Source organism: Perognathus longimembris, chromosome 9 (genome assembly GCF_023159225.1).
Source record: "Perognathus longimembris pacificus isolate PPM17 chromosome 9, ASM2315922v1, whole genome shotgun sequence".
NCBI classification, from domain to species: domain Eukaryota; kingdom Metazoa; phylum Chordata; class Mammalia; order Rodentia; family Heteromyidae; genus Perognathus; species Perognathus longimembris.
Window position 1 is genome coordinate 55208082 of NC_063169.1, and position 20605 is coordinate 55228686.

Sequence of the window (20605 nt, forward strand, 5' to 3'; positions counted from 1 at the left end):
TTATCTCTATTCTAGCTCTTGACTTTCCTGTACATGTGTGTTGACCCAGATGAGTTGAGTTCATATATGTGTACATGCACACACACACACACGTGTGTGTGTACACATGTTGACAGTGCCTCTTTTTTGTCAGTCATATGGCTTGAACTTGGGTCTGGGCACTGTCGCTGAGCTCTTCAGCTCAAGGCTAGCACTGCCACTTCCCGGTTTTTCGGTGGTTAATTAGAGATAAGTGTCAGACTTTCCTGCTTGGGTTGGCTTGGAACAGCAATCCTCAGATCTCAGCCTCCTGAGTAGCTAGGATTACAGGCTTGAGCCACCAGCACCTCGCTGACAGAGCCTCTTTTTCTCTTCAAGGGTGGTGCTCTCCTACTTGAGCCACACCTCCACTTCCAGCTTTCTGCTGGCTGTTTTGGAAGTAATAGTCTCACAGACTTCAGGTCGAATTTGAACCAGGATCCTCAGTTCTCAGCCTTCTGAGTAGCTAGGATTATAGGCATGAAGATTTGTGCCTTAAATGTAGAAAATAAGGCTTATGGTCAACTGCTAGTGGTTATATGAGTAATGGAAGAAGTACATAAATTATGTGTAGCTGATATGGAAAATTAGTAGTTGATATCAGTAAAGCTCTATACATAGTAGCTTCCTTACCTTTCACTTTATTTTCAAGGCTGGGCATCAAACCGAGGGCCTCATACATGGGAGATGAGTGCTCCGCAACTGACCTTGCATCCCGAGGTCTCATTGAATGATTATTTATTTAGTTATTGTTACTATGGAGGTACAGAAGGATTACAATTACATGAGTCAGGCAATGAGTGCATTTCCATTCATGAAGTGTCTTCTGTTTATTCCCTCATTCTCTCCCAGTCCCTCCCTCCAGTCTCCACTATTTTGTATTTATTTTTAAGATAAGGACTTGCGGGTTGGGAATATGGCCTAGTGGCAAGAGTGTTCGCCTCCTATACATGAGGCCCTGGGTTCAATTCCCCAGCACCATATATGCAGAAAATGTCCAGAAGTGGCGCTGTGGCTCAAGTGGCAGAGTACTAGCCTTGAGCAAAAAGAAGCCAGGGACAGTGCTCAGGCCCTGAGTCCAAGGTCCAGGACTAGAAAAAAAAAAAAAAAAAGAGAGAGAGAGAGAAAGTCTGAAAAGGACTTGCCATGTAGCCCAAGCTGACTTTGAATTAGTACCTCAGCTACCCAAGTGCTGGGATTACTTGAGTACTTTAAAGATGTTAGTAATTTTGGGAATTCTGAAGTCAAAGAATGTTGAACAGTTTATCTGTTTTTGTTTTCTTCCATTTTTTTTTCTTTTTCCAATTGTGGGGCTTGAACGCAGGGCTTGGGCCCTGTCTCTGAGCCTCTTTGTGCTCAAGGATAGTACTCTACCACTTGAGTGTTTAAGGCTAGTGCTCTACCACTTTGAGCCACAGCTCCACTTCTGCGCTCCACCACTTGAATCACAGTGCCACCTCTGGCTTTTTCTGAGTAGTTTATTGGAGATAAGAGTCTCAGGAGGACTTTTCTGCTCAGGCTGGCTTCAAACCGTGATCCTCAGATCTCAGCTTCCTGAGTGCTAGGATTACAGGTGTGAGCCCCTGGCACCTGGCTCTTCTGTTTTCTTTTGAGTTGCTCTGCCATTAGGCTACACCTCCAGTCTCGAATTGCCTTTTTTTTTTTTTTTTAAGAAAGCTACCAGACAATTATATAGAACATTTTAAACTTTTCACGTGGGTGAGAGACTAAGGACTAAGAACACTAGCATTTGACAGGGTAACAAGAAACTGTCATGGGACAGAACAGAGCAAAAAAGCTGTTTCTGGTGGAAGGACAGCAACCCAGCAGACACAGCTTTTATTGGTTCATTTGCTCTTTTTATGTCTAAGGATGCCACCTAGATCCCAAGTAGCAAAAATGTGTAGCCTAATTTTCATTCCTTCACATAATAATAGCAATAATAATAGCCGGGATAATAGCAATCCCGGAAAAGAGTTGTCTGGATTTAGAGTAAAACTTCATTAGGATAAGACTTACAATTTTTTTTCACCTAAATATTGAATATTGCAAAGCATTTGATTACGGATGATTTAAAAAAAACAACAACAAAAAACCTAATACCAACGTGGATTCCAGTGGCTCACACCTGTAACTCTAGGTATTCAAGAGGCTCAGATCCAGAAGATCATGGCTTGAAGCCTGCAGAGACAGGAAAGTCCTTGAGAGTTTACCTCCCAAATAACCGGAAAACAGCAGGACTAGAGGTGTGGCTTAAGTGGTAGAACACTCTGTTGGGCAAGCTCACCTCTCAGTCAAACCCCAGTACTGCTAAAACCAAACAACAAAAAAATCCCAAATTTTACAAGAGCAAACCATTTACCTTGTTTGTCTTCATACTTTGTAATATGTACCATGGTTTTTTTTTTTTTCTTTCTTTCTTTTTTTAACCAGTCCTGGGGCTTGAACTCATGGCTGGGCACTGTCCCTGGTTGCTTATGTGGTGCTGAGGAATTGAACCCGGGGCTTCGTGCATGTGAGGCGAGCGCTCTTACCGCTAAGCCACATTCCCAACCTATTTATTTATTTGTTTGTTTGTTTGTTTGTTTATAGCACTATACACCTTATGACTTTCAAATCTGCCTTTTGTGGTTAATGTATTGTGAACATCGCTCCATGGAGACCAGTGTTACATACACAAAAAGGCACTAGTGTAACTAGTTAAGAAGGATCCATTAGTAACTAGTTAAGAAGGGTAACTAGGAAGTAACTAGGAAGGACCATTAGTAACTAGTTAGGAAGGGTTTTTGTATCCCCTGGGTAATGCTAAAAAGTGGCAATAACACGCATTAAAATTTCCTTAAGAGTTGCTGACGATATGATACTCGATTTTTAAAGCTGGCTTGGGAGGCCAGGTAAATATTGCTTGTATCCAGGTCCCTTCTTGGGGCAGCCGCCTCTGGGCCTCCAGGGCGAGAGAAGGGGGACCCCTTGGTAAGTAAGCCCGCAGAGCTGGGAAGGTGGAGGTCCGGAGCCGGCTGGGAGCGCACCGCGCCGGGCGCAGGGCGGGCGCAGGGCGGGCGCAGGGCGGGCGCAGGGCGGGCGCAGGGCGGGCGCAGGGCGGGCGCAGGGCGGCGCGGGAGCCTCCAGGCAGGGGCGGAGTGTATGTTGTGGTCCCCATGGAGATGAGCTGTCCTGGCTCCCGAGCTTAGGAGGCATCTCCAAGTCCAAAGAGGAGACTGAAACCACTTCGCCGGCTACTGGGCCACCCCCAGTACCCCGAGGTAAAGCCCTTGGCTTTTCTTTGCCATATCTGTGGCCGGGGGGCCGCCTGGGCTGGGGCGCACTTGGTTTCCCCATGGAGCCTGGGAAGAGGCTGGGCAGCTCAGAAACTGGGCCCTGGGCCCTGGGCCCCCTCCGGAGCCCCCGAGGCTCTCACCATGGCTCCCTTGGAATTGGGTGGCCACGGCTAAGGGCACCTCTTCCAGACTGTATCTGTGGAATGGGATTGGAGTGAAATCCCTGGACACGAGAACTCTCTCATCCAGGAGACTCCAAATTGGCCCCCCTCCTCTCCATCTTTCTTATTATGGGACACAACAATGTAGGGAGGGGAAATAGTAAAGGAGACATCAATGTAGTTTGTGATAGTAACTATAGCTTTAAGAGAATAATATTTTGGATAGGACAAATAGGAGTGCTGCTAAATATTTCTCTTGACGAGCGCTTATTAGTAAATGTTACTGTCAGAATTCACATTGCTGACATCTGTATTAAAGTTCAATGACAACCAGGCATTTGTATTCAAGTCCGCTCTAGTCTGTTTTCAGAATCATGACTTTTTCTGCTTCCAAAAACCTCAGAAATTGTTCTAAAAAAATAGTCATTTGAATAAGAAAGAGTCATAGTAAGGGTGAATTTGATTTTTAAAAATAACGTTATATGCTGAAATGCCATGGTGAAACTTCATGTACAGTTTATCTCTGCTAATAAGATAATTTGAGGGGCTGGGAATATGGCTTAGTGCTAGAGCGCTTGCCTTGCATGCATGAAGCCCTGGGTTCAATTCCTCAGCACCACATAAGCAGAAAAAAACAGAAGTAGCTCTGTTGCTCAAGTGGTAGACTGGTAGCCAGGGACAGTGCTCTGGCCCTGAGTCCAAGCCCAAGGACTGGCAAAAAATAAAATAAAATAATAATTTGTGGGGAGTGTTGGACTAGTATACATGAAGCCCTGGGTTCCATTCCCCAGCACCACATATATAGAAAACGGCCAGAAGTGGCGCTGTGGCTCAAGTAGCAAAGTGTTGTTGGCCTTGAGCAAAAAGAAGTCAGGGACAGTGCTCCAGCCCTGAGTCCAAGGCCCAGGACTGGCAAAATAAATAAATAGATAGATAGATAGATAGATAATAATTTGAGAGGGGTTGAGGAGCAGAACCTTTTAGGGAAACAATACCATGTTTCTTTTCCTGAAAAAAAAATTTTTATTTTTTTTTTGCCTGTTATGGAGCTTGAACTCAGGACCTGGGCTCAGATCTCTGAGCTTTTCAGCTCAAGGCTAGTGCTCTCCCACTTTGAGCCAAAGCTACATTTCCAGTTTTTAGGTGGTTAATTGGAGCTCAGAGGCTAATGGACCTTCCTGCCCAGTCTGGGTTTGAATGGTGATCCTCAGATCTCAGCCTCCTGAGTAGCTAGGATTACAGGCGTGAGCCACCTGCGCTCAGCTAAGAAAAGGTTATATCTAACCTACCCTGCCTATAGGATGTTTAGCATGACTGGAGTTGCCTTTCATTTCTTCTTTTATCTCTGATGATTACATTCAGTTTCCATGTACTCCAGTTCTTTTCTGCAGTATTTAGAACCAGACAACCTCTTACATATAATTTTAAGGAAGAAATTTTAGAAAATAAATGAGTCAATGCGCAAGTACCTCTGTGCCGAGGAACAGACTTGTGCTTTCATTTTCTAAGCCCCTTTGACTACACCAGCAGAACAGGACCATCCTTACTTACACTCTCCAGCTGTGTAACGAATCATCTGTGGAAAACTAGTTAACTGAAAAGATGGCTTCTCTGATTTATCGCAGTGATGATTTAGCTCCCTGCATGAGTTAGCCATTGCCTCGCCTCGAGCACAGCCTTCACTGTTTAGTTCAATTCTGACACTGTCTATCTGGAACTAGCAAATCCCACAGCTTGAAGCCTTCCACTCTCCCCTCACCCACTAAAGATGCTGAGTTAGTCAGCTTTCTGCCACAAGATACCCAACCTAAAAAGGGAAGATCTGGACATTACAGTCCATAAATGGGTTAGAGTACCTCGTGGCATGAGTATGTGGTAGCACAAAACTGCTCCTTTCTTAGCCCCCAGTGACCTAAAGACCTCCCATGAGGCCTCATTTCATAAAGGTTTCACAATTCCTAGGCACCACCAATATTGCCATTTTAAGGTTCAAGCCTGTTAAAACACATGGACCTAACCCATTGCAGATGGCTCATGCTTGAAACCCTAGCTACTCAGGAGGCTGAGATGAGGATTACAGTTCAAAGCCAGTCTAGGCAGTTTGTGAGACTTGTCTCCAATTAACCAGCAAAACACTGAAAGTGGAGCTGTAGCTCAAGCGATAGAACATTAGCCTTGAGCAAAAATTATCATGAACCCAGGCCCTGAGTTCAAGCCCCAGGACCAGCATAAGAAATAAAACAAAACAACCCTCCCCACACCTGGACCTTTGAGGAACATTTAAGATCCAAACTACCAGATTTCCATCACAGGCCTCAGGTTGGAACCTGTGCTTCCAACTGAGCAGCTATCTGGCTTCCCATGAGCTCCTTGGGTTTGAGTGATTTACCAGAACAGTTCACAGAAGTATATATATATATATATATATATATATATATATATATATATGTGTGTGTGTGTGTGTGTGTGTGTGTGTGTGTGTGTGTGTGTGTGTGTATGTATATATACATATATGTGTGTGTTTACCTATGTGTTAGGATGCGGAGCTTACTACTGGCCAGGCACCTCTGGGCAGTGCAAAGGCCCTGGAACCCTGTTCTTTGGGGGTTTATGGGAGCTGCATTGTATAACCATGTTTGATTACATCCCTGGCCTTTGATGATTAACCTGCCACATCTCTTCCACCTCTAAGCTGGCACTTCATTGCGCATGCCCTGGAGGGAATGATTGCTCTGTCCCCAATGGCAGAAGACAGGAGGCCCAGGGAGTCCAATCCTGAAGGCTCTCTTGGGAGGGTCTAATTCCATTCTCAAGATGAGGAGTAGTCCTTGTAATGCACTTCTTCAAAGCCTCAGATTTTGTTGTCATTTCCTTGACCATTAAGTTCTAAAACCTGAACTTTAATGAGGATCCACTGAAATCATAGTGATATGAACATTTAATTTACTCAGTCAGCAAATCCTTGCACAGTGTCTTCACTAAGGTGAAGAGTATGTGGTACCTTCCAGTGATACTAGCTTCTATGTGTTCCTGCCTGGGTGAATCTCCCTTAAATGTGGCTGGAGTTTGTTTGTGTTTATTGGTTTGGGGGCCTGGGCACAGTCCCTGAGCTCTTTTTTTTAAAATTTAATTTATTTATTAATTGAACACAGATTTTTTTTGACAAGGTCCCTGAGCTCTTTTGCCCTATCACTTTGAGCCACAGCACCTCTTCTAAGTTTTCTGGTGGTTAGTAAGACTTTCCTGCCTGGGCTGGCTTTAAACCATGATCCTTAGATTTCAGCCTCCTGAGTAGCTAGGATTGCAGGTGTGAGCCACCAGTGCCCAGCTGGACTTTATTTTTATTGCAGGGTTGGCAATTTATACTGGGAAGATCCAGGCAATAAATACTTCGGGCTTTTCGAACCATCTTTCTTCTCCTTATTCAGTTTTGTTGCTATAGCATAAAAGCAACCCTAGATTATAATGCTTAAGTAAGTGGGATCAGCTGTGTTCCAATTATACTTTATTTTATTATTATTTTCTTTTGCCACTGCTAGGGGCTTGAACTCAGGGACTGAGCACTGTCCCTGGCTCCCTGGCTTTTTTTTTCCCCTCAAGGTTAGCACTCTACCATTGGAGCCACTTCTGGCTTTTTTTTTTTTTAAATATATGTGGTGCTGATGAATCGAACCCAGGGCTTCATGTATACAAGGCAAGTACTCTACCACTAGGCCATACTCCCAGCCCCTCCAATTATACTTTATTCATACATCAGGAAGTGGGCCAGAGAGAGCCTGTTCACTGTGTTTACTAACCTTAATTTTGACTAATCAACAACTAATAGCAATTTCTTTTATTCTTGTTTTTTTTGTTGGTTTGTTTCTTGGCCGGTATTGGGCCTTGAACTCATGGTCTAAGCACTGTCCCTGGCTTCTTTTTGCTCAAGGCTAGCACTCTACCACTTGAGCCACAGTGCCACTTCTGGCTTTTTCTATATATGTGGTGCTGAGGAATCGAACCCAGGGCTTCATGAATACTAGGCAAGCACTCTGCAGAGTCCTAGCCCCCCCCCCCCCCCAGCCCAGCAATTTCTGATAACAGGTTCTACATAGGCTGGCATCCATTTTGCCCACTGTCTGTTGCTCTCTCCATGGCTCACTTGAGGGACTGGGCTACCGTTTGGGGAGCTGAGCTATCTCCAGAAAGGTTATAGAAGGGGAGGCTCTGGCCAATAGCCAGTATGAAACAGAGCCCCTTGTCCCAGATTTAGGCCCTTGTTTCTCTTTTAGGAGGACTGGAACCTGCCAACAGACACTTGAATGAGCTTGGAAGGGAATCCTTGTCCACACCAACTTTGGGGTGACTGTAGTCTTGCTTGACATTTGGACTGTAAGAGACACTAAGGAGAAAAGCCTCTCTAAGCTGTGTCTAGACTCCTAACTCGCAAACCTGTGAGATAATCAGTGCTTCTTCTTTTAAGCCACTGATTTGGGGGACAATTTGGCACACAGCCTTTGGTAAATACTATGATAATTACATTATCTTATTAATACACACCACGGCAGTTTCTATGTACCAGTGTGGGAGGGAAAATGCTACTTCCTTATTTCCTGTGCTTATAGATTCACTGTGAATATTAGCATATTAAAGCTCCCAAGGTGCTGGGGATATGGCCTAGTGGCAAGAGTGCTTGCCTCGTATACATGAGGCCCTGGGTTCAATTCCCCAGCACCACATATACAGAAAATGGCCAGAAGTGGCGCTGTGGCGCAAGTGGCAGAGTGCTAGCCTTGAGCAAAAAGAAGCCAGGGACAGTGCTCAGGCCCTGAGTCCAAGCCCCAGGACTGGCCAAAAAAAAAAAAAAAAAAAAAAAAAAAAAATCTACTTAAAGCTCGCAAAACATCTTATGAAAAAGAAACATGTTTATTTATTTATTTTTGGTGGTCCTGGAGCTTGAACTCAGGGCTTGGGCACTGTCCTTGGTCCTCTTTGTGCTCACAGCTAGTGTTCTACCATTTGAGCCACAGCACCATTTCCAGCTTTTTTTTTTTTTTTTTTTTTGCCAGTCCTGGGCCTTGGACTCAGGGCCTGAGCACTGTCCCTGGCTTCTTTTTGCTCAAGGCTAGCACTGTGCCACTTGAGTCACAGCGACCCTTCTGGCCGTTTTCCATATATGTGGTGCTGAGGAATCGAACCCAGGGCTTCATGTATATGAGGCAAACACTCTTGCCACTAGGCCATATCCCCAGCCCTGTGCTGAGATCTTCACATCTCAGCCTCCTGAGGAGCAAGGAGTACAGCTGGGCCCCAGCTAACATGTTTAATTTTGTTCAATCACTTACCAATCATTGAGTCACAGATACTGGTTTCTCGGGAAATTCTTATTAATATCTCATAGAACTACTTTTAAGAGGACTATCTAATGCCAGAATAAGAAAAATCATACACTAGAAAAGTAATGAGAACCTTTAACTCCCATTTCCTACTAGGAAAGCTGGAAATGTTTCCTTTTCTATTTCTTTCTTTTTAACATTTTTATACAAAAATAAATCATGGCTCCACGTTTCAAAAAATCAACAAACAAAGTAATGATTGCCAGCCTGCCATTTCTCCCTGAGTTAGCAAAATGGACATGTTAGGTAATGAGAATAATCCTGTGGAGACTTCACGCGCACACACACACACACACACACACACACGTGTTTACTGTGCTCACACATTCATGCTCTCCAGCAGAGACAGCAACTCTCTGTCATGTTTGCCTCACTAGGTAACTCAGTAATCTCCTAACACAGAGGATCATAACCATTGTGAAAACTTGCTAAATAAAAATTCCTATGTGAGCTGAGGATGGGGCCTAGCGGTAGAGTGCTTGCCTAGCATGCACGAAGCCCTGGGTTCAGTTCCTCAGTGCCACATAAACAGAAAAAGCCGGAAGTGCCCTGTGGCTCAGGTGGTAGAGCACTAGCCTTGAGCATAGAGAAGCTCAAGGACAAAGCCCAGACACTGAGTTCAAGGCCCAGGACTGGCAAAAAAAAAAAAAAGGGGGTGGGGCTGGGCTGGGAATATGGCCTAGTGGCAAGAGTGCTTGCCTCCTATACATGAAGCCCTGGGTTCGATTCCTCAGCACCACATATATAAAAAAGGCCAGAAGTGGCGCTGTGGCTCAAGTGGCAGAGTGCAAGCCTTGAGCAAGAAGAAGCCAGGGACAGTGCTCAGGCCCTGAGTTCAAGCCCCAGGACTGGCAAAAAATAAATAATAACAAATAATAATAGTAATAAATTCCTTATGCTTGCTCTTGGAGGAATTTTCATATAACAACAGCTGTGTATCTTATGAAACTAAGGATTTTCTGTGGTTTAATGTATATATTAAGGTGTGTGTGTGTGTGTGTGTGTGTGTGTGTGTGTGTGTAGTGCTGGTAATAAATTTGAACTCAAGTCCTGGGCACTGTCCCTTAACTTTTTCTACTCAAGGCTAGCACTTTACCACTTGAGCCACAGCTCCACTTTTAGCTTTTGAATGGTTAATTGGCCGTAAGAGTCTCGCGGGCTTTCTTTGGACTGCAGTCCTGAGATTGCAGCCTCCTGAGGAGCTAGCGTCACAGGCATGAGCCACTGGTGCCCAGCTTTGTGCCTGGATGTTTGCTCTTCAGAAACTATTGAGATGATAAATGTTTGTTGTTTGGAGCTGATGAATTTTGGAGTTATCTGTTATGCAGTATTGCACAACTAATACATGCCCATTTCTGAATGCTTAATAAACCTTCCTGAAATATTTTCCTCAGTCGTCTTCTATTTTCCCAGCGAATTTAAAAATAAAACCCATTCACTTTCCAGTTTGGGTATAAATATGTAAGGATAGAATAATTGCAATGATTTGGCATGGATGGACTTGTGTGTGTAGTAATATGGTTCAATATATATGTATACATGTGCATACATGAGAATTATAGACACATACATGGGTTATAATTCTAATTATAGTATATCTATACATTGTATCCATATATCTATCTGAATTACTGTAATTTTATAAAGCCTATAGGCACAATGTTAATATATTAGATGTTTCTAAGTGATTGTAATTACCTACCTATTGATGTGAACCTGTAATTCCTAGAAGTGGAAGGCAATAAATTGCTGTGATGTCAGTTGGGGAGTCTTCCCAGAAAATTCTGGAAATGGAGAGCTTCCACACCAGGTTCAGTGCTTGGACACCTTTTAGCAACAAGTCTTTAAATAGACAGGTGAGTTATATACTCTACTAAACTTTACAAATTTAACTTGCAAAGTTAAGTTTACCATGACACTTTTATTTTTTTTGCCAGTCCTGGGCTTGAACTCAGGGCCTGAGCACTGTCCCTGGCTTCCTCTTGCTCAAGGCTAGCACTCTAGCACTTGAGCCACAGTGCCACTTCTGCCCTTTTCTGTTTATGTGGGACTGAGAAATCAGACCCAGGGTTTCATACATGCCAGGCAAGTTCTCGGCCGCTAAGCCACATGCCCAGCCCCGTGACACTTTTTGTATGTGTGTTTAGGGGCTTGAACATCTCAGAGCTAGGGTATTCTCTCAGCTTTTGTTTTGCTTAAGGCTAGTGTTCAACCACTTGAGCAACACCCTTACTCTGGCTTTCTGATGGCTAATTGAAAATAAGAGTCTCACAGACTTTGGTGCCTAGGCTGGCTTCAAACTATGAACCTCAGATCTCATCCTCTTGAATAGCAAGGATTACAGGTCTGAGTTACCTGAATGTGGCTATTATATATTGAGTCTCATGTTTCTGCTTTGTTTTTGTGCCAATTCTGGGCCTTGGACTCAGGGCCTGGGCGCAGTCCCTGAGCTATTTTGCTCAAGGCTGGTGCTCTACCACTTGAGCCACAGCACCATTTCCAGCTTTTGGATGCTTCTTTGGACATAAGAGTCTTCTTGTTTTTCTGGTGGTTAATTGGAGATAAGAGTCTCCTGGACTTTTCTGCTCAGGCTGACTTTGAACTTCAGTCCTCAGATCTCAGCCTCCAGAGTTAGCAACTGGTGAGTGGCTAAAAAAGTGAGCTTTTATGTGTTTTCAAGACAGAATCTCTTTCCCTAGGCCACATTAACCAAAGTTGAAACAAGAGCCTGGAGTCATTACCTCTTTGTTTTCCTGTCTATAATTACACCCCTGCCAGTCATTGGCTTTGACCCACCTCACAAGCCCTAGCTTGCCTGAGTCCTTGGATAGAAGCACACAACCCCCCCTCTGACATATGTTAAAGCACTTTGTGAACTGTAACATGCTCTGCAAATATTAGCTGGAGGTTGTTAGCAGGTTGTCTAAAGATTGCTTAGCAACTAAAAATGTATGGGGCAGGCACAGCAACATATATCCTTCTCTCTTCCAGCTCTTCCAGGAAAGAGTCGCGCTGATCAGTCATTGGTTTGACCTGTGGACCAACAAACAACGTCAGGAATTCTTGTGCACAATGCTTTCACGATGCACTAAATTACAATTAAGGTAAGTGGCGCTTAGTGAGGTAATTATCCTTGGTTCTTAAAACAAAATGTAGCCAAATGTTTGTATAACCTTTAAAGGTTTTTCTTTTTCCTATTAAAAAAAAAGTCTTATGGATTGGGGGGAGGGAGAAAATGAGGGAAGGGTAACAAGTATGACAAGAAATGTACTCACAGGGCTGGGAATATGGCCTAGTGGCAAGAGTGCTTGCCTCCTATACATGAAGCCCTAGGTTCGATTCCTCAGCACCACATATATAGAAAAGGCCAGAAGTGGCGCTGTGGCTCAAGTTGATGCTAGCCTTGAGCAAAAACAAGCCAGAGACAGTGCTTAGGCCCTGAGTTCAAGCCCCAGGACTGGCAAAAAAAAAAAAAAAAAAAAGAAGAAGAAAAGAAATGTACTCACTACCTTACTATGTAACTGTAACCCCTCTGTACATCACTTTGACAATAAAGTTAAATTAAAAATAAAAGTCTTCTTGAAGCTGAATTGGAGCCCAGGGGAAAGGAGTGAAATCTGGCCACTTTTTCTTGCCATTGAGAGGCTATTATTATTCTTTTTAATATTATAATTATTATGTAGTTGTACAAAGAGATTTTAGTTCCATAAGTCAGGTCAGAAGTACAGTGCATTTCAATCAATGCTACCCATTTCATCATTCTCCCCCAGTTTTCCCCTCCCCTCTCTATTCTCAAGTTACATACTCTATTTTTACATAATGTAATATAAGGGCTGCATTTGTTTTTCCTTCCTCCATTTGTGCCCTTTCTCTCATTGCCCTCCTGCTCACCAACAGGTTTCCGTTTCCTGGTATTTCTTTTGTTAAACAGTTCTTTAGTTGTTTAGAGGAGTTCCACCATTGGATTCTTCTCCTTAAGTATATCATCCTTTAGTCAGTTTGTTTGGGGGGAATATGCATAAGACCCCCTCCTCTTTTTTAATATAAAAACAAATAAATAAAGCAACAAACCAAAAAATACTGTCAGTACCTTCAACCAGTACAAATCTTTTTTTGTTTGTTTTGGGCTGGAACTTGAACTCAAGGCCTCAAGCTCTCCCTTAAGTGTTTTCTGTGCTCTGTTACTTGGGCTACAGCTCTATTTCCAACTTTTTGCTGGTTAATTGGAAATAAGACTCTCTGGATTTGTCTGCCTAGACTAGCTAGCTTTGAACCCAGATCCTCAGGCCTCAGATCCTCAGATCTTAGCCTCTTGAGTAGTTAGGATTATAGTCAGAGGCCATCAACACCTAGCTCAACCAGTATATTTCTAAGATTCTCTTGATTTGTCAAGTTCTTCTTGAAGCTATTAGATAGACAATATATCCAAATGGATACCTGATATGTAGGTAGTTACTTCATAAGGGATTGCTAAACAATGGATGGATCTTAGAAATATGAGGAGTGACAATAGTAGTGACGTTGAGACATATGAACAAGACGTATGTTGGTGACCAGTGACCACCATTGGACCCCTGCTCTTAATCTTCCCTTGTCCTTCCCCTAAAATACTTCGGTGTAGATACTGTCACATTTGTTCATTGGAATGACACCCAGGAGTAGGAAGGGCTGTGATCAGGAATTAGTACTGTAAGGGTCATTACCTTTGTCTAGTGTGAAAAGTCACAGTGTCTCAGTCACTTGGCTATCAGAATCAATTATCATCAGAGCATCCAGAGGCTTATTAGCTAGTCAGACAAGTGTTAGATACAGACTCTCTTTGGTGAGATCAGGGGAATTCAAGATGATTAGGATATTCTAGAGATTTCTTCAGTGTGCCTTAGACCAGACTGAAGAACCCCACTGGGTCATTAGCAAATCCTGTCAGGGTGCTTTCCCAAATTAATGGCTTTTGGAGGGTCAGTTTGGGGGATTTCTGGGGGCCTGAGAACAACAACAAAAGTAATAATAGAATTTTATGGAACGTGGCTCTGTCTCAATTGAATGAACCTTCCCCACGGAGGAGACTCCTACTTCCAAGTGTTCATTCAGTGAAACCCTCAGCAAGTCATCAATGGGAGTTAGTTGCTCTCACTGAAGGTGAGTACTGGAGGAGGGGTACACTAACCAGATTTCTTAGCTACCAAAAAGGATCTGCAAGTGCATGAACAAATCAGCTGGGTTTTGTTTGCAATCTTCCATCCACTCTTCCTTCCCCCTTTTTCCTGTTTATCCCTTGTTGTTGGTAGTGGTGGTCTTGGGGATTGAACTCAGGGCCTGGGTGCTATCACTGAGTTCTTTTGCTTGAGACTAGCACTCTACCACTTTGAGCCACAGCACCACTTCCAGTTTTCTGGTGGTTCATTGGAGATAAGAGTCTCATGGGGGGCTGGGGAGATAGCCTAGTGGCAAGAGTGCCTGCCTCGGATACACGAGGCCCTAGGTTCGATTCCCCAGCACCACATATACAGAAAAACGGCCAGAAGCGGCGCTGTGGCTCAAGTGGCGGAGTGCTAGCCTTGAGCGGGAAGAAGCCAGGGACAGTGCTCAGGCCCTGAGTCCAAGGCCCAGGACTGGCCAAAAAACAAAAAAACAAAAACAAAAAAAAAGAGTCTCATGGGGACTTTTCTTCCTGGGCTGGCTTTGAACTGTAATCCTCAGATCTCAGCCTCCTGAGTAGGTAGGATTACAGGCATGAGCCACCGGTGCCGGCCTGCCCATCATGTTTATGCAGTCATTTCCCACCCTCTTCTATGCTTGTTGGATTGACTTTCCCAGGTAGAGCCCCTTGAAGGAGACAGGCAGGCTTCCTGGGTCTGTTGAGAGAGGTTGCAAAGACAGGGCATGGAGGAAGAAACATCTAATAATAGCCATTTTCTTTGCTTTCTTTTATTCCAACGTTACAGCTTTCAGAAAAAGAAAAATAAAATAGATCAAACCTCAGGTCCATAATGGCTTACACCCAAGGATCTGAGATAAACCATGTAATTTCAGTAGTAACCACGAGAGGGCAGTAGAGATCTTGTGGTATATTGAGAGGCAGCTTAACATTAGTTCTGAGTGGAAACCTTATCCTCAGGCACCTCAATTCCTCTTTCAGTGGAACAAGAATATGGAACTAATCCCTGGAGGGGAATTTCTCTGTTTTGTTTGATCTCAGCTGTTTCTGCAGAGAGCAGTATGTGTCTCATAGTTTTGTGTAGCAGCTGATTTATGAGAAAGTTGTATATGAATTTATGGTTTCTATGATTTGGCATCCTGAATGAATCTTTAATCTTTAGGCTTGGGTTTTGTTGTTCAAATATCAATCAGTTCATTCTCTGGAGTCTGGTTAAGTCTTTTCTTACACTTCTTTCTCCATGCCCCGGAAGGCAGAATCTCACATATCTGAATACTTTTGTTCCTCTGTCAGCTGTTTTCAAAAGTATAAAGTGTTGGTGATTTAATCCAGAGCTGAGCTCAGTTTTAGTTAAACTTCAAAGCTCAACACATTTAACAACAACAATAACAACAACAAAAGTTAATGTAGAGCCAGGCCCTGGTGGCTCATGCCTGTAATCCTCTCTATGCTGAGATCTAAAGATGGTGGTTCAACGTCAGCTCAGACAGAGAAGTTCAAGAGACTCTTATCTCTTAGTAACCAACAAAAAACCAGTAGTGGGGGCTGGGACTGCATGAAGTCCTGGATTCCTTAGTACCACATAACAAAAAAGCTGGAAGTGGCCCTGTGACTCAAGTGGTAGAGCTCTAGTCTTGAGCACAAAACCTCAGGGACAGTGCCTAGGTTCTGAATTCAAGTTCCAGGACAGGCACAAACAGGTAAGTAAATGAAAAAAAAAAGTTAATATAACCACCTTTCCTTTAAACATCTTTATTGAGATCTAATTCACATACAACAAAATTTGCCACTTTAAGGATACATTCGGGGGTTTTAGTAATTCACAAAGTTGCACAATCATCAATGTAATCTCAGCCTGACACACTGACCACCCTAATAGCACCCCTTTCCCACTGAGGGAGTCTCACATCTGCCCAGCTCCCCTGTGTTTTAGTGTGTCACCATTTCCCCACCACCACCCGGGAGGCCTTTGCTGCTCTTTTGTGACCCAGCAGTGGTCTGACATCTTCATCCGGGCATTCCGTGGCATTATGCTCCCAGGCCCAGAGGGGCAGCTGCTCCCATAGCTATCTGGCTATCTTCCTCCCGCTGCCTCCAGCCTTCGTTGACCTTTCCTGTGACTCCTTAAAGGAAACAGGGCTGTTTGTGTCACACTTGGAAAGATCTCTGAGCAGTTTTTGGTTGCTCTCCTGGCCACACTGGTGGGACCGGTTTTAAATTGCTCCTGCTCAGCTGCCAGCACAGCCTTCCTTCTACAAAGCCTTTTCATTCCAGGCTGGGGCTGTTTGAACTTGCAGCTCTCCTGGCTGGGTGGGGACAACATTCAGGCCACTGCCTTCGCCAACAGGGGAGGAGGGAGAGATGGGGAAGGGGGTGGGGAAGGGTGAGGGAGGAGAGAATCAGAGACAGAGTAACAGAAAAACAGATAGATACAAACACAATAAGAGAAAAACAGAGAGACAGACATAGAAAGAGAAAGAGACAGACACCAAAGAAAGAATGATGGAAAATGGATGAGAAGAGAAGAGAGAGTTGGTGGACAGGGTTATTGGTCTCTTAGGTCTGCCTGGGGAAAATGGCCCCTGCCCGTTTGTTTTCCCTCCCTCCACAGGTGGCTCTCCCTAGAAGTCCCTGCCCAGCACCTGTAACCCCGGCAAGCCGGGAGGCAGTGGAAAGGCTCCCAGGCTCTGAGGTCACGTCCTCTTCCTCTGAGGTCACTTCCTCTTCCTCTGAGGTCATGGTCCTCATCTGGCCTGTCAGGCCTCCTTTGCCTCTGAGATGTGCTGAGGTCATTTCCGCATCCCCTGTGGCCACACCTCCTCCGGGCCCTCTCCTTCTATCACCTCTCCCCCTGGCCGAAGTCACCCTTCTGCAAGCCTCCATCTTGTGCAGGCTGGGAGTTCATTTCTTAAACTCTCCTCTGCCTGAACAACCCCGTGGAGGTCTCCCTTCTCCAAACCTTACAGTCTCCACCCGAGCAGAAGGGAATGGGATTGAGGAGAGTCAGGACAAGGTACTCAGCTATGTATGCCTGAGCAGACACTCCCCTGCCCCACCTACCATTTGCGCTTTCTAAAGCAGCCCCTGGGAGGGCTCAGTGGAGGAGATGTCTCCTTTGTGATCTGTAGAGGAAATGAGGTGTGTGGTTTTCTAGGGTCATCATATCTCTGAGCTTAATTGAAATCCAGCACAGCTCCATCACTGAGTTTTAGAAAGTCCACTTGAAGAGGTGGCATGTGCAGATGGTGAAGATGTTGGAAGCGCATCTGATGGCTCTTGGGCTCCTTGTATATTTGTTTTTGTTTTGCCAGTCCTGGAGCTTGAACTCAGGGCCTGAGCACTGTCCCTGGCTTCATTTTGTTCAAGGCTAGCACTCTGCCACTTGAGCCACAGCGCCACTTCTGGCCATTTTCTATATATGTGGTCCTGGGAAATCGAACCCAGGGCTCCATGTATCCAAGACAAGCACTTTTGCCACTAGGCCATATTCCCAGCCCCTAGCATTCTACCTCTTGAGCCACAGAGCCAGTTTCAGCCTTTCTTTGTTTATGTGGTGCTGAAGAATTGAACCCAAGGCTTTATGCATGGTAGGCAAACACTCTACCACTAAGCCAAATTTCCAGCCCCATGTATATTTGGATATTAGATCTTTGTTGGATATATTGCCGGTAAAGAACTTCTCCCAGCCTAATATGTCTTTCTGATTTAGTAATTATGCGATTCCCATTTGTCAAGGGGGAAGAAGCAGTGACACTCATGGTAAAATGACTTAGTGCTCTTTGCAAAAGCTACATTTCCTAAGGAGAAGAACAGGTGGGCATCAGGGAAGACTCTGGAACCGGAGTGAAGTTTGATCAAGTAGAAAAGCTTTGTCAGAAAGGAGAGGACAGGGGCTGGGAATATGGCCTAGTGGTAAAGTGCTTGCCTCATATACATGAAGCCCTGGGTTCAATTCCTCAGCACCACATATATAGAAGAAGCCAGAAGTGGTGCTGTGGCTCAAGTGGTTGAGTGCGAGCCTTGAGTAAAAAGAAGCCAGGGACAGTGCTCAGGCCCTGAGTTTAAGCCCCAGGACTGGCAAAAAACAAAATAAATCCAGAAAGGAGAGGGCAGTATTCAAAGGTAAACTGTCCATTTGTACTTAAAATTTCTATTTTTTTTCAAATTTTTATTATCAAACTGATGTACAGAGAGGTTACAGTTTCTTACGTTAGGCATTGGATACATTACTTGTAATGTTTGTTACCTCGAAAAATTTCTATTTGTTACATGTGCCATTTGAGTCTGAAAATATGGGCCATTCCTCTATCTCTCCTCAGTCCAGCATTCTGGAAAACCTCTTTTCAGTTTGGTTGGTTATACACAATCATGTACAACTATTTTTTTTAATCATGTAAATAAAATATTCTTACCATTGTTGGGATGGTTTTTAGTGCTTAGTGCAGCTAAAAAATTTTTTGTTTTTAGTTTAAAAGGGAAGCAGAAATGAAAAACCAGAAGCTGTTTTTCTGGATGGGGGGTGGGCAGGACCGTGGGCAGGACTGAGAACCAAGTCCGTGTTTCCTTTCACCATTGGTAACATCATGGCCCCAGCACCCCCTCCCTCCACAGTACCCACACCTCCTCATGTAGTGGGAGGACGGTGAACCCCAGCATGAACCCCAGCCTCCAGGAGGGCAAAGCTTTCAGCTCTGTCGCCAGCACTTAGGTAGAGAGTAGCCCCTCAATAAGTGATTCAGGAGTGAACCCACATATCTAAAACACGGTCACTTACAAGGAGGACCCAAACCCAGAGAATCGGAAAGAAACTGTATTCGGTAGGTCTCTATGCAGGAGTTTGTTAAGATACTCTGTGTTCTAGAATGCAGATTGCCAACTTCTTGATTCATTCAATTGTTTTCACTATTTCCTTAACTCAAGACCACGACAAAGCCATTCCACTAGAAAGTATACCCAGAAGTGTTAGGGGGCACAAATCCGGAAGTGTGTCTTACACTCGCAGCCCAGGAGCAGCACCTAGGGCTGATCCTTGCACAAGTTTCATTGCACCATCCCTGAAAATGCCCCCGGCTGTTCACGTAGCACACTGTACCAGCCTCCAGACGCAGCTCAGAGTCACAGAGTCACCGAGAATCTGTGAGGAAATTGACTTGAGTGTGTGTGTGTGTGTGCGCACGCTAGGATTTGAACTCAAGGTATACGTGCTGTTCCTGAGCTTTTTGCTCAAGATTAGGGCTTTAGTTCTCAAGCTACAGCGTCACTCCAGCTTCTTGGTGGTTCATTAGACATAGAATCTCGAGGACCTTGCTGCCCGGCTTGGCTTTGAACCGTGATCCTCAGATCCCAGACTCCATAGTGTAAGGTCCACCCCTGGGAGGACTCCATGCAGATGCCCTTGTTTAAGTCAGTGCCCCATTGTGTTACCTAGGTAACTGGCACACCTGGAGGCAGTTATCTCCCCTTTCTCTGAGGTCACATCCAATCCACCTGGCCACACCTCCCACCTTTCCCTATATAATCCAGCTCAACACAAGTCCCAGCTCTCTTTCCTTTCTTTCTTTTCCTCTCTTCCTCTCTTTCCTCTTCTTTCTTTTTCTCCTCTTCTTTCCTTTTGTCTCCCAGGCCTCCATCTTGTGTGGGCTGGCAGCTTGCTCTCCCCCCAATCAACTCCTTTCTCCTGAACCATGTGGCCAGTTTCCTTTCCAGCCAACCTTTCACGGAGCAGCTAGGATTCCAGGTGTGAGCCACTGCGGAGATGAGATTTTAACAGTCTGTTACTTGTGAAGAGAGGACACACGGGAGCCGAGATGGACTCAGCAAGTCCTAGAAGCCACAGTTAAATGGGTAGCACAGAGTGAGCAGCAAGTCCTAGAAGCCACAGTCAAATGGTAGCACAGAGTGAGCTGTCAGCAGACCTGGCCGAGGTCCCTCCTGCCCAGTCTCCACCTTGTCTGTGTTCTCTGGTGTGATGGGCAGAGTGCTTCCAAGCGCAAATTACAGAAATGGAACTCAGACAACTCAAGAGGAAATGGGGGGCTGAGCACTTGCCTAGAATTTATGATGCTCTTGGGTAGATCCCCAACATGGTGGATGAGGAGAAGGAAGAGGAGGAGGGAGGAAGAAGAAAGAAGTACTTCACTGGTTTACAATTAGTCTAGCTTCAGGCTGGATAGGATCCTTATTTTATTTTATATTTTTGTTTATGTGGCACTAAGGAATTGAACCCAGGGTCTCCTGCATGCTAGGCAAGCACTGTACTACTGAGCCACAGTCCCAGCCCCTGGTCAGGGTCCTTAGGTTTAAATAATGTCACCAGGAGACCAGGATTATTCGCTTCCTATTTCATGTTTCCCTCTGTTATGTTGCTTAAAACTAAAAAGATAAGTGCAAGCTAGGTGCTGGTGACTCACTCCTGTAATCCTAGCTATGCAAAAGGCTGAGATCTGAGAATCACGGTTCGAAGCCAGTTTGGGAAGACACATATTTGAGACTCTTTTCTCCAATTAATCAGCAAAAAGCTAGAAGTAGATATGTGGCCCAACTGGTAGAACACAAAAAAAGCTAAGTGAGATCATGAGGCTGAGTTCAAGCACCAGTACCAACACCAACAAAAAA

The 20605-nt window shown here is 44.6% G+C and overlaps 1 protein-coding gene across 1 annotated transcript in view; it reads left to right on the forward strand.

Moving 5' to 3' along the window:
• The first annotated feature begins 10554 nt into the window (after nt 1–10554).
• Nucleotides 10555–20605, forward strand: part of Ect2l (epithelial cell transforming 2 like) — a 46186-nt gene continuing 36135 nt past the window's right edge. The window contains exons 1-2 of the mRNA XM_048354673.1: nt 10555–10688; nt 11824–11936. Coding sequence (XP_048210630.1) covers nt 10587–10688; nt 11824–11936 — 215 coding nt within the window. The 5' untranslated portion in view covers nt 10555–10586. The remainder of the gene's footprint in view (nt 10689–11823; nt 11937–20605) is intronic.